This window comes from Babylonia areolata, chromosome 5, assembly GCF_041734735.1.
Source record: "Babylonia areolata isolate BAREFJ2019XMU chromosome 5, ASM4173473v1, whole genome shotgun sequence".
Classification (NCBI taxonomy): domain Eukaryota; kingdom Metazoa; phylum Mollusca; class Gastropoda; order Neogastropoda; family Buccinidae; genus Babylonia; species Babylonia areolata.
The window spans coordinates 32,229,375-32,247,085 of record NC_134880.1 but is presented as its reverse complement, the minus strand read 5'-3'; the positions used below and the strand labels follow the sequence as shown (position 1 = coordinate 32,247,085).

The 17,711-nt window shown below is 43.5% G+C and overlaps 1 protein-coding gene across 2 annotated transcripts in view; it reads right to left on the bottom strand.

Moving 5' to 3' along the window:
- The window catches only part of LOC143282028 (uncharacterized), a 69,404-nt gene that overhangs the window by 22,639 nt on the left and 29,054 nt on the right, over positions 1 to 17,711 (bottom strand). For both annotated transcript variants that reach the window (XM_076587454.1, XM_076587455.1), the window contains exon 4: positions 2,348 to 2,517. In XM_076587454.1, the coding sequence (XP_076443569.1) occupies positions 2,348 to 2,517 (170 nt within the window). The remainder of the gene's footprint in view (positions 1 to 2,347; positions 2,518 to 17,711) is intronic.

Below are 17,711 nucleotides of genomic sequence, written 5' to 3'. Positions count from 1 at the left end.
CTTGCTCTGCATTTGATCATGACATGTTCCTGCATAGCCCCAGAAACGTGTTTGACATTCATGATCTTACCTTTTCATTCATTGTCATCTCTCTCTGACAGAATGCAGACTATTTATCTCTGGATTCTATCCTAACCCTCGCATCAGAACCCTGCAGTTTGGAGTCCCCCGCGTGTTCCGTTTTAAATCTCTTGATTTTCATATTGTACACCCAACCACTCTCTTATGTCACTGAAGCACATTCTTTCTCCACTGAATTTGCTGATGATACACAAGAACTCAGCATCTCACACCACTGTTATCCAACAGCTTATCTCTGCAATGGCACCTTGCATTTTTTTTCACGTTAAATCTTGGATGTCTCAAAATAATTTATACCTACATCTGAATGTGAATGACACAAAGACTGAAGCAATGTTGGTTGACAATACATGAAACCCGGATAAGACTCAGTTTCAGATTCAGTTTCGTGTTTCTCAAGGAGGCGTCACTGCGTTCGGACAATTCCATATACGCTACACATCTGCCAGACATAACACAACGCGTTTAGTAGCATAACCCAACGCGCTTAGTCAGGTCATGAGTGCATGCCCATATATTTGTGTGCTCAGTGGATTTCTTCCACAGATTTTTGCCAGAGGACAAAAGTCGAGTTGCCATGGGTTCTTTTTAAGTGCGCCAAGTGCGTGCTGTACATGGGACCTCAGTTTATCGTCTCATCCAAATGGCTATACGTTCAGTTTGATTTTCCTGTCAAACTTCGTAGAAAGGGCGAGAGCGGGATTCGAACCCACACCCTCACGGACTCTATATAGGCAGCTGAGCGTCTTAACCATTCTGCCACCTTCTTCCTCCTCAGACCCTCAAACAAACCATTGGCAAAAGTGAAATTCATTTTCAGAATCTGTCCGAAACTTGGGTGTCATGGCTGCCTACACTGACAGAAGAATATTGTTGCAATTTGTCACTATCTCAATGTTCAAGCCTCCAAAACCATCGCAACATCTTGTTCTGCGTCGTCTCGATTTCGCCAATATTCTCTTCTGACAATCTCCTTAAAAAAATTCCAGAAATTCTCAAAGCTAATATTCAGAACACACAAACCCATGTAACCTTTTTTCTTTTTTTTAAGGAACTACACATCTCTAACAGGAAAGCTTACAGACTAGCTACCATGTGTTTCAATGTCATAAACCATACTGAACCCCTTCCATTTCGTGACTTACTCCTGAATTTTTATGCTTGGCTGTTGAATCTTGAGTCCTGACAGTTCCTCGAAGAAACAAAAAATCCCAGGGTCTGCGCTCCTTCTCCTATCAAGTCGAAGTCGAATGGAACAAACTGCCTTTCTCAGTCCGTCACGTGAAATTCCCAGTTCAGGTGTGGGTTTTTTTAAAGTCTCTCAAAGCACACCTCGCTCTTCCGTTCTACCGACCAAGCATTTTATTGACGAATAGGCTTCTTGAATTTTTGCTGGTCATGTAAGGGTGCAGGTATGTGTTTGTGTTTCTGTTTGTACATGCTTGTCTGGGTATGGTATAGGCATACTTTATCTTTTTGCTGTCAAATCTTCTGCATAGTTTCAGTGGAATTATTCACTCCCATACAGCTCATTCTGAGTCCCTAGAATAAGCCTGAAGAGCGTGACGTCTGCAGGAGACTATTGTTACCCCCTTTTTTTTCCTCGCCATTTTGAGTGACCTTACGAGAATTGCTGCAATGTTACCATAACAATATTTTCTTCACACTTCACCCTCCCAGTTAAATCAATGCGACCATCTTTCTGGAAAGAACACACCCAGGTCTGTTTGACACAGTTTATTACTGTTGTCAAGAAGAAGTTCGAATGCTTAACGAATCAATTTTGTGCAGATCTATATCATACATCAACCAATCTAAAGATACCAAATGTTTTTATCAATAGTTTGAAATGTTTACAACGTCCGTTGTACGGCGCTGACGACAGCTCTTAAATAACGTCTATCACACTGCGAACTGGCTTCATTATCTGCTTATCATATGGGAAAGCCGACACTCTGCGTTGAACTCTTGGAGGCTTTTCAGTCTGAAATTCAAAACTTGAAAATGTGTATGGACATTTTCTGTATATCATCATCAGTTTGCAGGAAAATAATTTTCCCAGCCATGTCGACACTGATTTAGATCTAGATCTATATATTTCACCGAATGGAAAAAAATAACTGAATCGTGACTGAAATACCATAATCATGTGTGGTGTGAGTAGATTGAAATTTATTGGTAAATTTCCAAGCAAATCAAGTATAAACAAAATTAATAAGGGTAACGGTTCAACTGTCCAAAAAGGACTGATTTTTCCGACACTAACCTGGAAATCGTCGCTAAAGGTCAAGGCTCCTAGCCTGGTGTCATCACGACTGACATCAAAGCGTGTGACGACTTGGCTGACGAACTTGAGCACCTCCCGGTAATCCTCCACATAGATAGAAGAAGACGAGTCCAGGACGAAAAACACATCCGCCACTTTCCCGAAACACTCTGTTTGGGGGAAAGAGAGAGGAATTGTGCAAAATCTTGTTAATCATGCAGGTAGCATCCACAATATTAGTAGTAACAGCAGCAGAATAGCAGCACCAGTATTGTATAAATCGCGTGACATTTTCTTCCTCATTCATATATTCAGACAAATGTGAATCCCGATTTTGTTTGTTTAGAGAGAGAGAGAGAGAGGTCACAGACACACACACACACACGCGCGCGCGCACATTCATAGGCTACATACATACACACAAACTGACAAACAAATAAAAACCAGCAAGTAGCAAGCCGGCCTTCATGTTTCACGTGTAGCCTAATTTATGCTAGACAGCGACAAAACCAAAAACGTCGGGGTTGGGGTGAAGAATGGATTTACCGGTAATTGCGTATAATTCCGTGCCAGAAACATCACCATTGGCACTTGGAATGTGAGAACACTAAGAGCACCTGGCAGGATAGAAGAACTAACGCATGAAATGGACAGGTACCGTTGGCACATTCTGGGACTCTGTGAAGTACGATGGAAGAACGTCGGAGAAACAACTACCCACGAAGGCCACAAAATTTACTTCAGTTGCAGAGAGGACAAACATGAACAAGGCGTCGGATTTCTTGTTCACAAGGACACCGTGAACACCGTCATTGGTTGTCAGCCAATTTTCAGCCGGCTGATGACCATTCGTCTCAGGGCATCCCCTTTCAACATCACAGTAATACAAGCATATGCCCCAACGACAGACTACGACGACGAAGAGATAGAAGACTTCTACGACCAACTTCAAGAAATCCTAGATCAGACACCAAAGAAAGACATCGTTGTCGTACAAGGAGACTGGAACGCCAAAGTGGGAGATGATGCTTGCAAGGACTGGAAAGAAACATGCGGGCGCCACTGCTATAAAGAGTCCAACGAAAGAGGACTGAGGCTCCTGGAGTTCGCCAGTTACAACGACCTCAAACAGATGAACACGTTTGGTCCACACAAGGCATCCAGGAGATGGACATGGCACAGCCCAGGAGGTGAACACCACAACCAGATAGACTATATCATGGTTAAACAACGCTTCTAGTCGAGTGTGAACATCGCCAAAACAGTTTTCCAGGGGCCGATATTGGAAGCGACCATGACCTTGTGATGATGACCCTCAGGCTACATCTGAAGAAGATCAGAAAGCAAGGCCACACAAGGATCAAGTTTGACCTTGAAAAGCTGAAGGACCCACAGATAGCAGAAGCCTTCCAAGCAATGATAGGCGGAAAGTTCGCCCCGCTCACTGTCGTTGACGCAGACGGCTCAGACATGGACATGGGCGTGTTGATCGACACATTCAACACAGTTGTGACGGAAACAGCCAAGGAGATCCTGGGAAAACACCGCTCAACCAAGAAGCCCTGGATCACATCTGACATCCTGGATCTGTGTGACAAGTGGAGAGAGCTGAAAAACGAAAAAGGCGAGACAGAAGGAGCGAAGAAGTACAGAGCAGTCAACCAACAAATCAAGAAAAGCATGATAAAGGCAAAAGAGAACTGGATTAAAGAGCAGTGCCAGGAAACTGAAGAAAACCTGAAACAAAACAACATCAAGAAGGCATACCAACTTGTGAAAAAACTGACCAGCACAAAGCAAGAGCAAACCACCACCATCCAGGATAAAACCGGAAAATGTCTCACTGAAGAACAGGACATTCTGAAGAGGTGGACTGAATACTGCTCCGAGCTGTACGGTCACAGAGCCACGGGAGACCCAGAGGTACTGAACGTTCCTCCAGCAACCAACAATGACAACCACCCCATCCTTCGAGAAGAAGTGGAAGCAGCTGTAAAATCGCTGAAAAAGGGGAAGTCAGTATGAGTGGATAATATCCCAGCAGAGCTGGTCCAAGCAGGGGGAGAAGCAATGATCACAGCCCTCACAATCATCTGCAACAAGATCTGGCAGACAGGGGAGTGGCCAACACCGTGGACCCAGTCACTGATCATCACCCTCCCCAAGAAAGGCAATCTACAACAGTGCCAGAACTACCGCACGATCAGCCTAATAAGCAATCCCAGCAAAGTCTAGCTAAAGATCCTGCTAAACAGATTGAAGCCACAAGCGGAGAAGATCATCGCAGAGGAACAAGCAGGTTTCAGACCAGGGCGCAGTACAACAGAGCAAATCTTCAACCTCAGGATACTGTGCGAGAGGTACCTCCAACATCAGCAAGACCTCTACCACGTCTTCGTGGATTTCAAGAAGGCGTTTGACCGAGTATGGCATGCAGCTTTATGGGCCACCATGAGGTTGTATAACATCAATGCCAACCTGACCCGAGTGACATCTGCAGGACTGCACAGGCGACAGCAGCGCTCACAAAACTGAGGTACATCTGGAACGACCGGAACATTGCACTCGGCTCAAAGATCAGACTGATGCGTACCCTGGTGACATCAATACTCTTGTATACATGTGAATCGTGGACCTTAACAGCTGAAATAGAAAAGAGAATACAGTCCACTGAGATGAGATGCTTTCGAAGACTCCTGGGCATCTCCTACAAAGATCATATCACTAACGAAGAAGTTCGAAACAGAATCAGGCAAGTCATTGGGCCCTACGAAGACCTGTTGACCTTGGTCAAGAGACGCAAGCTCAAATGGTATGGCCATGTCATGAGATCATCAGGGCTTGCCAAGACATTCCTGCAGGGCACAGTGCAAGGAGGGAGAAGGAGAGGCAGACAGAGGAAGAGATGGGAGGACAACATCCCAGAATGGACGGGCTTGAGGTTGAGCGATACAATCAGGAGGTCAGAAAACTGAGAGGATTGGAGGATGCTGGTTGCCAGATCACCTGTGGCGCCCCAACGATCCACAAGACTACGGGATAGGTGAAGGTGAAGCGTATATCCATCCAAATCATGTTATTGCTCACAATTGAAAACGACTATTTGTTCAACCGGAAAATTGTGTGCTTGGAACAGAGGAATTCTACCTAAAGCAGCTCACGTCGATTGGCATTTCGTTGTTTTGGGGATTACCCCGAGCGGATTTACATGTGGCAATTTATCTCCCTCGGTTTCAATAATCCATTCATTATTTTCCTTATGCGCCCTCCCGTTTAGTTGATGTGTCAGCGTGGTCTTCGATGGCACAGAAATGCGTCTATTGAAATAGATTAAGAAAGGAAAGAAATACGATATAAAGGGAATTTAAAGCAAGAAAAAAGAAGAAAAATGGGAAAAGAATAGTTAAAAACAAAATGAGATGAAGAAATGCATGAATTAACGAAAGAAAAAACTGGGTGAAAAAGGTGACGCGCGCACTGTGTGTGTTTGTATACGAGACATTGACATCAAACATACATGTCTGGGTAATCGATGCACGTTCTTTTTCAACAACCTTATTCAGTACCTGATACACCTCACAGTAACATTTATATTCAGCGGATGGCGTCCTAATTCTCCATATGCAAACTTGTTTGGTGCTCCAAGTGGTATGTTCAAACAATGTTCACATGCAAAGAATGTACCTTCTCAATATTATTCAACCTGTTGAAACCTCACGTCTCAGAGGTCTACAGAGGATTAGGTTGTACATGAGCATAAAATATTTTGGAAAAAAAATCCTTTGGAAATATCTTTCAGTTTATTTATATATTTTAAACAATCAATGCATTACCTGAGCATTAAGTATATTGAAAATGCATCATTAGGAAATATTCAGTTTCGTTATATGTTCTATACAGTCAATACTGCTAAGACCTCCTCTGTTTATACTCTTCTAATTTGTCGTAAAAACTAATCCTAGATAATTACATTGATTCAATACTTCTTGAGCATTTCCATCGAGGTTCCAGGTTTCATTTCTTCCCCCCAAAGCACCTTTTCGAAAACCATCATTTTAGTCTTCACAGAATTTACCCTCAATAATATACATTCTATGCACTGTTGGAACATTAATTTGATTTTGTAGACCAACCGCAGTGCATTGTTATCAATTGTTGATGCCATTTCATTAACAAACAGATTTTTAAAAAAAACAAACATAACAGATAAAACAATATAGGACTTAACATACATCCCTGCCTTAGGCCAATGGTACAGTAGAAAAACTCTGTTAACCTATCTTCAATACGTACACAAGAGGCAACACATTTTTACATAGCAATGATACCACTGAAAATATTTTTCCATTTATTCCATTCTGGGTCAAAATATGAAGTATGTCAAATGCTTTATTCAGGTCAACAAAACATGCCTAAAGCTTGCCTCCCTTCTTTGATAAAGATTTCTCGATAGCCACGTTCAGAGAGAGAGGCAGACAGACAGACAGAGATTTTTCTCGTCGTGTGAGTACACACACACACACACACACAATGCACACACGCATGGACGGACGTACATACACACACACACACACTTACACGCACGCACGGACGGACGGACGCACGCACACACACACGCACACACATGCGCGCATATCACATACATAGAGACAATGACAGAGAGACAGAAAAACAAGAGAGTCAGAGAGACGCCCAAATACATTATTGACGCTTAATGATTCATCTTGACTGCAAATAAACCAATCATCTGTAACAATTAATTTTGTGAATGACACATTTCTGACGTCAGTTTTTAAAATGACAAAATGAACTGCCAGCGAAGGAAGTAACGGCGACAAATCAGCGGTTATTTTAGCAAACGCAGAATTTTTCGCAACGCTGAACTGTCGCTGACGACAATTCAGTGTTGAGACAGATCTTTTTACACGCTGAATTGTCGTCGATCCGCTTATTTCTCGCCTAATCGTGACAATTCAGCAGATGTTTTATAATGCGGATTTTTGCCGCCGACGATAATTCAGCGGTTGATTCAGCTCTGACAATTTGTCGCTGGCGACAATGTGGTGGAGGCAGCAACTCAGCAATTGGCATGCCTATTTTCGGTTAAAATATAGACCTGTCATAGTTTCAAATGTTACCCGTTTTCGTCATCTTTTTCTGACTTTGATTGATTACAACAAAATCGCCAAACACATTTTTGCGCACAATGTACATAATGATAACTCTGGACAAGTCAAGTTCTACTGACAGATCGGACACGTTCTCCCACTCCGAACATTTCCAGCATGATGTTGTCTTCTGTGACCTGAACTGCTCACACACTCACGCAAAGTCATAGACTGTAATAACAAAACCTGTTCGAATCTCTCAAAGCACTATAAAATTATGATCGGCACCAAAATAAACACACAAAAGAAAAAATAACAACAACCCCAAAACAAACGAGAAAGGCAAGGCCTTCAAGACTCACTTGTGATACACTTAAAAAAAAAAGAAAAAAAAAAGAAGTCCTTACCAGATTCGAACCCCGCGTGTTCGGGTGAGAAGAAACTGCCTTATCCATTACACTATCGTGGCTCCTTAACTGCCGTTCTAAAATTTAACATTGGAACATATTTTTTAAAGGGCGATAAATCAGTTGCGGTATTCGCAGTGAGAACGCTGTTAAATCATATTATTCTGGTGTATCTTGGGCATTCAAAAAATCTTTTAGGGCAATAAAAATTCTTTTTAATGGCTATCTCCGCAATCACACTGCAACATTTAGCCGTTTTCACTGGATCTAGATAGATGTACAAGTTTAGTTACACCCGCCGGGAATGTAGTACATGGTCAATTCGATTTCTCTTTTATGTTCATTCTAGTTTTATAGTTTTAAAGTTGATATGAAAATTTAGTATTTTGTTAAACTAATAACATGCAGAGCCAAGTACAAGTACTTCTAAACGTCGTAAGAAGTGAAAAGGACTTCATTTTGAGAAAAGTCAAGACTGGAAATTTTTTCGTTTCATCGTGATCAGTTCAAGGGTATTAACTCGCATGGTTTACAATTTTTAACTGTGAATTCCAACTGTGAATTCTCATTGTGAATTCCAACTGATTCTGTGGATATTTTTATGGCAGTTTGGGGCATAATCCAGTAAGTGATGAGGCGTTCACAAATCTTTCTCTGAATAAATATTTAATGGTCTCCTTCTCCAACTTTCCATCACATGTTATCGTGTATTGTCCATTGAATATAGGATTGAACGAGCAGGTCAACAACTTGAAACAAAATGGCATCATTCTCCATTGAATGTGTATAAATATGTGTACGCAACTGATTTTTGCCCATGACCTTCAGGGCTCAGCCAACAGATCTATAAAGTCCACTCGTCGTATTGATTTTAGTATTTTCCGAAAAAGACCACTTGGGTGAATGAACATAATGAAAGCCCTGTACACTGAGAGTAAAACACACAAGCTTTTTATGTATTGAGTATAATTTCAAAATGTAATGCTGAAGATGAGAAAGATCAGTTTAAAGCAAATTAAGTCCCCTAGCATTAATTACAGAGTAATTTCCCTTTTTTACTAACTGCACCAAAACGTTTGCAAAATAAATAAAACTTCCATGCTTAGCAAAAGAAGTTCCTGTTTGAACAAAAACTGATAATAATGACTGCTCTTGTTGTTGTGTCAGAATATCAGATCAAAGTTCCAAGTTCAGAGAATACAAAAAATATAAATATAACAGTAAATGCAGTTTGCATATAATTAGGCTTCATTTTTTATTATTTTGTGCACATTGCAGAGGTGCAATATTGTTTTAAACAAAATGAGTGAAAGAACTGAATTTTTCTATTTTTATGCCTAATTTGGTGTCAACTGACAAAGTATTTGCAGAGAAAATGTCAATGTTAACGTTTACCATGGACACACACACACACACACACACACACAGACAACCGAACACCGGGTTAAAACATGGTGGTGTGTCCATCAAGATCGATGATGACCATCGTTGTCATCCAGCTGGGGGATGGGGGGAGAGTGGTGGTGGGGTGGGGGGAGGATGCTCATGAATCTATCCTTGAATGCGCAGATGGCTGAATAGTCCAATCTGTGCACGAAATGTTCGCTGACAGTTGGGGCAGACAAAGACAGGCATACCATTGTCAGGGAGCTTGTTTGCCCGTGACTTTCTGGCCTGCTTCTTCTGAACAGCTGCAGCAGTCCTGTTGGCCTCGCACAACTTGGCGCCTTTGTGCACAGCAGCGCGCCATTTGTCACGGTCCACTGCAGACTCCTCCCAGGAGTCAAGGTTGATATCAAACGCTTTCAGAGAGACTTTCAGAGTATCTCTGAAGCGCTTCTTCTGACCTCCGTGTGATCTCTTCCCTTGTTGCAGCTCGCCATAGAAGAGCCTTTTGGGCAGCCGATGGTCTGGCATGCGCGCCACGTGTCCAGCCCAGCAAAGCTGGGACTTCATCAGGATGGTGAAGATGCTGGGAAGGGTGGCTTTTGCGAGCACCTCTGTGTCTGGGGTCCTGTCTTGCCACTTGACGTTCAGTAGCTTCCTGAGGCATGTTGTGTGGAAGTGGTTCAGCTTCTTGGCATGTCGTTGGTACACTGTCCAAGTTTCGCAGGCGTACAGTAGTGTGGGGAGTAACTACTGCTCTGTAGAAATTTAGCTTGGTCTCAAGACTAATGCCTCTTCTGTTCCAGACATTTGCATTGAGTCTACCAAAAGTTGCGCTTGCTCTTGCAATCCTGACGTTCACTTCATCGTCGATTGTCACATTTCGTGACAGTGTGCTGCCAAGGTATGTGAACCGCTCCACCGCACTGAGTCTCTGACCGTTGACTGTGATGTTGGGCTCAACGTAGGGTTTCCCTGGGGCTGGCTGATGGAGAACTTCAGTTTTCCCCGTGCTGATGGTAAGGCCGAAGTTCCTGCTGGCAGTGGCAAATTTGTCGATGCTGAGTTGCATGTCAGCTTCAGATCCAGCGTTGAGGGCACAATCATCAGCAAACAAAAAGTCTCTGATGATGTCTGTCATGACCTTCGTTTTTGCTTGAAGCCTTCTGAGGTTAAACAGCTTGGCATCTGTTCGGTACTTTAGGCCGATTCCAACATCGCCATCTCTGAAGGCATCAGTAAGCATTGCAGAGAACATGAGGCTGAACAGCGTTGGAGCCAGGACGCAGCCTTGCCTGACACCATTTGTGACAGCAAAAGGAGCAGATGTTTCGCCATTGTCCTGGACTCGAGCCTGCATGCCTTCATGGAATTGGCTGACCAAGGAAATAAAGTTCCGAGGGCATCCGTACTTGGCCATGATCTTCCACAGTCCCTCTCTACTCACGGTGTCGAAGGCCTTAGTGAGGTCGACATAGGTGGAGAACAGATCAGCATTCTGCTCCTGACATTTCTCTTGCAGCTGCCTTGCAGCAAACACCATGTCAGTGGTTCCGCGCTCTTTCCGGAATCCACATTGGCTCTCAGGCAAATGACCTTGGTCAAGGTGTGCTGTGAGGTGGTTTAGTAGGATCCTGGCAAGTATCTTGCCTGCGATGGAGAGCAAGGAAATGCCCCGATGGTTATCACAGGCTTGCCGGTTCCCCTTTCGCTTGTACAAGTGAATGATAGATGCATCTTTGAAATCCTGGGGGATCGTCTCTTCTTTCCACATGAGTGAGTACAGCTGATGGAGCTTCTCAGTCAGCACAGTGCCTCCATCCTTGTAGACCTCTGCTGGTATGGAGTCTGAGCCAGGTGCTTTGCCACTGGATAGCAGACGGATTGCTTTCTGGGTCTCAAGAGGTGTTGGCGGATCGTCCAGTGCTTCGTTGATGGGGACTTGTGGGAGACGGTCTATGGCTTCATCATTTATGAAGGAAGGGCGATTTAAGACACTGTTGAAGTGCTCAGCCCAGTGTTCGAGAATTTTCTCCTTCTCGGTGATCAAGGTATTTCCATCTGCACTGAGGAGGGGGGATGATCCTGAGGATGTGGGGCCGTAGACTTCTTTTAAGGCATCATAGAACCTCTTCATATCGTGCCTGTCAGCATATCCCTGGATCTCATCAGCTTTGTCACTCAGCCACTTATCCTGCATCTGGCGTAACTTTTACTGAACAGTCCTGCGGATGGCATCGTACGCATCCTTTTTTTATGTGGACTTTGGGTTGCTCAGGTAGGCTTGATGCAGACGGCGTTTCTCATCCAGAAGCTGCTTGATTTCATCACAGTTTTCATCAAACCAGTCTTTGTGCTTTCTGGTCATGGGTCCCAGGGTCTCTGAAGCTGTACTATAGATCAGCTCACGCAGGGTCCTCCAGTCAGACTCCACATTCTGGTTGTCCAGAGAGGCGGATTCCAGACGATCTTCCAGCAGCTCCACAAAGGCTTAGCGATGTTAAGCCGTTTTGGAGCCTTCTGGCCTTGGGGGCGTCTCTTGGGCTGGATTCGAATATTCAGCTTCGAGACTACAAGGCGATGGTCTGTCCAACACTCGGCGCCGCACATGGTCTTTGTTACACGTACATCTTGCCTATCCCTTTTCCTGACGATGACATAATCGATGAGATGCCAATGCTTTGAGCGAGGGTGCATCCATGACGTCCTGTTACGGGTAGGGAGGCAGAAAACTGTCTTGGTTATCAGCAGTTCGTGCTCTGCACAGGTCTGAAGCAAAAGCAATCCATTTGGGTTGCAGTGGCCCACACCGTGCTTTCCAATCACTCCATCCCAGGAGATGTAGTCAGAGCCAACTCTAGCACTGAAGTCCCCAAGAATGATGAGCTTATCTGCTTTAGGGATAGTAGCAATGACAGAGTGAAGGTCCTCGTAGAACTTCGCCTTCACTTCATCCGGGTTGGTCATGGTTGGGGCGTAGGCACTGACAATGGTGAGGTACTTCTGGCCAGATGCCAGTGGGAGTTTCATGGTCATAAGCCTATCGTTGACTCCCTTTGGGATTCCAGCTAGCTTGCTGACAAGTGCTGTTTTTACTGCAAAACCAACGCCAGCCTCACGTCGCTCTTCGCTTCCTCGTCCACTCCAGAAGAAGGTGTAACAAGATTCCTGTTCACAGAGCTCGCCTTCGCCTGCAAGCCGAGTCTCACTCAAGGCTGCGATGTCAATGTTGTATCTGGCGAGTTCGGATGCAACTAGTGCCGTTCTCCTTTGGGGTCTGTCCGCGTTCTCTCTGTCCAGGAGAGTCCTTATGTTCCAAGCACCAATGGTGAGAGGAACGATTCTTGTTTTTTTCTTTTCTTTCTTGTTTCGACCGCTGATGTAGGGTCCCCGCCAGCCGCGGTATGCTGGCCAGGGTGATATGGAGCAGGCAATTTTTAGGGCACCTTTTCTAGCCCCTTTCTCATGCCAGGGAGGTGAGCAGTGCATTCCTAAAGAGGTCTGCTCAGACGCTCAGACGGCTGCCGAGCTCCATCGCTGCTCCTGTCGACGAAGAACGACCCTATGGCCTGAGCCGCCTGCGTGCAGGTCTGCGGCTGCGACTGCCAGTGTACCCACACCTGTCGTTTCGTCGCTCGCCTGTCGCCACAGGACTTGGGGGTGATGAAATGATGAAGGATGAAAGGTCATTTTGGATGACTGATGACTTGCGCGATGAGTTTGTTTAAAGTGAAGAGGAGTTGCGCAACGTCGACCTCACTCTCTCGTCCGGGTCCACCAATTTCCAGTGGCAAGACTAAGTCGAGACGACTGGAGGATGAGCACGGATGCAGTGGATGACCAAGATATCCTTTCGGTGTCTCATCTTGCTCTCTGCACTCCACAGTGCGTTGCTGTAACCGCCTTCCTCTCCGTTGAACCGATAGGTTTCTTCCGCAGATTCTGCCGGATCCAGACTTCGCATGCATGGGTAGACACACCCCGGGGGCCAACTGCGTGTGGCATGCACACAGCACGGTGGAGCTAGATGGCCGTCGGTGGCTCTCCTGAGCCAACGCCCTTTTATGGATCTCCATAAGGGTGTCTAGCCACCCGCCTCACCAGTCCCGGAAGGGAGCGATGGGAGTGCCGGTTTAGTCGCCGGCAACCCAACCCTGAACAGGTTGTACTGGATTACTAAAACACAGACTCACTTTGTTTACACAAGTGAGTCAAAAAGCTACTCATGTCGGATTCTGTGAAAATACACGTTCATTAAAAACAAAGAAAAAGACAAAAACAAAGTAAAACAAAAACAAAACAAAAAATAAGAATGTTTCTCTCCAAATGGTTGTGGATTTGTGGGCTGAGGTCGGAGTGGGAGGATTTGTGCATGCAGGTGTATTGCGTGTATTTTTTTAGCATACACATGTCATTGCGATTTTCATTGTAAACACTCGGAGCTTTTGCATCATTAGATTAGACGTACCAAATGTCCTGTTAATGATAATAATAATAATAATAATAATAATAATGCACATTTATATAGCACCCTTCCTCTCTAAGAGCTCATGGCGTTTTACATCAAAGGAAAATATCACAAATTATTACAAATCACTCATGACCACTCTTTCTCAAACCCCTCCTTCCCCTCCCACTCTCCCTTTTTCCACTCTTCATGCATCCAAAGTGAGCTGATATAAGTGGTGTTGGAGAACAAGGAAGCTGAGAGTGAGGTTTTAAAAAGATGAGTTTTTAGTGATGAGCGAAAAGCAGAGATGGAATAAGATGCACGGATGTGATGAGGAAGGTTGTTCTAGATGTGAGGAGTAGCCAAGAAGAAAGAATGTTCACCAAAGGTTATTGTATTGACACGAGGAAATTTCAAAAGGTAACAGTTAGAGGAAGAGCGGAGATTTCTTGAGGGATTGTAAACACTGATAAGGTCAGAAAGATATGAAGGCCCCGCGGAGTGGAGAGCAGAATAGCAGAGACACGCAACTTTGTATTGAATTCTCGCTTCAATGGGGAGCCAGTGTAGAGTGTGGAGGTGGGGTGAAATGTGATCAGTACGTGGGACTCTGAGAGTCAGACGGGCAGTATTGTTTTGAAGTTTTTGAATTCGCTGAAGAATATTATGTGGACAGCCTATGAGAAGAGAATTACAGTAGTCAATTCGTAACAGCACAAAAGCAGAAATAAGAGTTTCAGTAGTTTCAACAGAAAGGTCGTGACGGATCGAGTTTGTGCGACGAAGTTCACAATTGACTGTGCATATCAGATTTACTACCTGAGCGTGCATGCTGAGGTTTGAGTCAAGAATGACTCTGAGGTTCCTTGCTGATTTAGAAAACTGAACTGTGGCATCACCCCACAACAGAGACAGGAAAAGAAGTAGATGTGGACATTCTTGCAGAGGAAATAATCATAGTTCCAGTTTTGTCATCATTTAACTTAAATCCGTTGAAAGGATTTAAAATCGAGAATGGAATCCTGCATTGACGGAATCGACTGTGTACTTGGCTTTTTTGCTGAATATCATCAGCTAAAGATAGTAGTAGTAGTAGTAGCAGCAGCAGCAGCAGCAGCAGCAGCACTGTTATCATCATCGTCGTACTTTTGTGAATGTCAGGTTGAAACTTTCAAATAGAGATATACTGTTTGGGTTAATAATCAGCCGCACATCAATCTAATCATATTAGTTGGAAAAATGTGTACAAGTGTTAAGAGAGAGAGAGAGAGAGAGAGAGAGAGAGAGAGAGAGAGAGAGAGAGAGAACTCAGATGATTTAATGCACTAGGCCACATGCCCATGTCATAGGGACGAGTAAATGTAAAAAAAAATAAAATAAAATAATAACAATAATAAATTTTTTTTTTAAAGCAGCAAAAAACACACACCAAAATTAAGTAAAAAACACATTGAATACATATCAGTATACATACAAACAATAGTACAGACATACACATACACAGCAGTGCAACTGATAATTATTCGGTTGAGGAGGTATTTAAGTTTGAGCATGTTTTAATTTGTAATAATTTGTTAACTCTTATGCACTTTCTCTAAATCCAAATGCCTCTTTTTTAAAGCCTCAAAATATACCATGCAACCACTTTACAGTGTTTGTCACTGGCCATCAAAAGTGTCATATAAAAAGCTGATGGTCGGGAGAAAAATTAGCGGGGTAAATACTTTTCCCTGATGTCACGTTAGTTAGAACAGAAAAGTAACAAGAGAGGCAAGGCCTTCAAGATTCACTTGTAATACACTTAAAAAAAAAAAAAAAAAAAAAAAAATCGTTAAAACGTGTCTGTTATTATAAAGCTTCGGGGTTAAAAAAAAAAAAAAGAAAAAAAAGAAAAAAGTTACGACGGCAGATTCGAACCCCACGTTTCGGGTGAGAAGAAACTATCTTAACAAAACACTATCGTGGCTCCTTAATGCTACGTTCACACTAGGCTGTAACCACGATCTAACCAAATGGTTACATCGCTCTCTAACTCACTGGAACCACGAATTTTTGGTTGCAGTGGGTTCCCATCGGTTAGACGATTTTTCGGGAAGACCCGATTTTTGGTTAGATAGGTGGTTAGATGGCCCCCAAAAATATGACTCAGGAGATAAAAAATTTTCGAGGTTACATCGCCCGATCAAGTTATAAACGGTTACAAAGGCATTCACACTAGTCCCCGTTGGTTCCAGTGAGTTAGAGCAGAAAATAGAGGCGGAGCCGAGTTTGAAAAAAACTCCGACGTCAAAACAAAATAGCATGCATTGCACCGGAGATTAGAAAAGAGAGATAAACCACTTGCAGAAATTGCTGAAACCAGGCAGCCTGCGCCGCGAGACGCATTCATTATTCATGAGCTGCCTTTGCCCCGCCCAAACTAAGGGAAAGCGTCAGTCGAACGCAGTCTCCTGAGTGATTTTATAATTTGGATTACACCTTTTTTCCCTTTTCTGTTTGCTTCATCCCACGCAGATGTCAAACTCAATTTTGTTGTGAATAACATTCCTAAATATTTATATGTATTGGTTACTTTTATTTCCCTATCACCACAGCACCATTTTTCACGAGTCGAAAGATGACCTCCATTGCGGAAAACTATAATATTGGTCTTATCGAGATTCACTGTTTGTTGTAGTCTGTCTGTTTCTTGCTTAAGGGCATTTAATTGATTTTGTAACCCTATGGGTGTGTCAGACAAGAGAACAACATCATCAGCAAATAGCATTAAGAGCAAATCTGTTGCGCCAGGTATCATTTGTATTCCATGTCTCCCCTTCTTTGATAACTCCACTGCCAATTCACCGATGAAAAAGGAAAACAGCTGTGAGCTTAGCATACAACCTTGTTTAACCCCTCTTGGACACTGAAAAAAGTCTGAATAAATACCTTTGTCACGAACACATACAAGTACAGAATCGTAGATGCTTTTAACAGCCATGTAAAACTCCCGAGAGAGAGAGACAGAGACAGAGACTTAGAGAGAGAGAAAGAGCACAATACAACGGTCTGCTCGGGCAACATGAAGCGTTCGTATATATATGAATTATATATATGATTATGTACATATAGATAGATTTAGATTTACATACTGATAGATCTATATGAAATTATGTATGTATGTATGTATGTATGTATGTATAGACAGATGTTAGAAGAGAGACAGAGCTGAATATGTTTTATGTTTTGATATATATATATATTTTTGTTGTTGTTGTTGAAGAAATGGTGATGTAAACCAGAAAGTGTGAAGAAAAAGTAGCAGTTCAATAATTTACAACTGTCTCTCTCATGTGCAACATTGCGCTGGGGGGGTGGGGGTGGGGGGTGGGGTGGGGGGGGGAGTTGGTGGTGGGGGGAGCTGCTTTATTTTCTTTTTACATTATCTACATTCAAGCAGATGCAAACGTGCTAAAAACCAAGCAAAAATGAATCGGTTTTCATTGTATACAGCGAATCTTACTACACGTGGGAAATTCCAGGCATAACCTAACTTTCGCTTTACTGCAGCTGAACCGTCAGAACCGACTCGCTTTACTGCAGCTGAACCGTCAGAACCGACCAGTTTCCTTCAGGTGGGGAAGGAGAGGGTGATTTACCCCCACCCTTCCGCACTGCGTGTGTGCCCCAAAACGGCTTCAGCACTGTTATAGACAGTAAGAAGGGGCCTGCCGCGAGTGGTTTATCTCTCTTTTCTAATCTCCGCTTGCACGCACGCTGCGTGCGGTATGCAAATTGTCTGGCCCGACACATCTAACCGACTGCAAGTGATTGCAACCTTCTTTGCATGGTTGGGGTCAGTTATAGTGAGTCACATCCACGCGTGTTGTAACTTGATCAGTTACAGTGTGAATGTATTTAAGCTGGCTGACTCATTTTTTTCGTTCTTCTTGCTGCATCTACACGAATCCACGACACACGAGACTGATTTTTCGACATTTTTCGATTTTTCAAGACCCCCCCATCTCATGGAA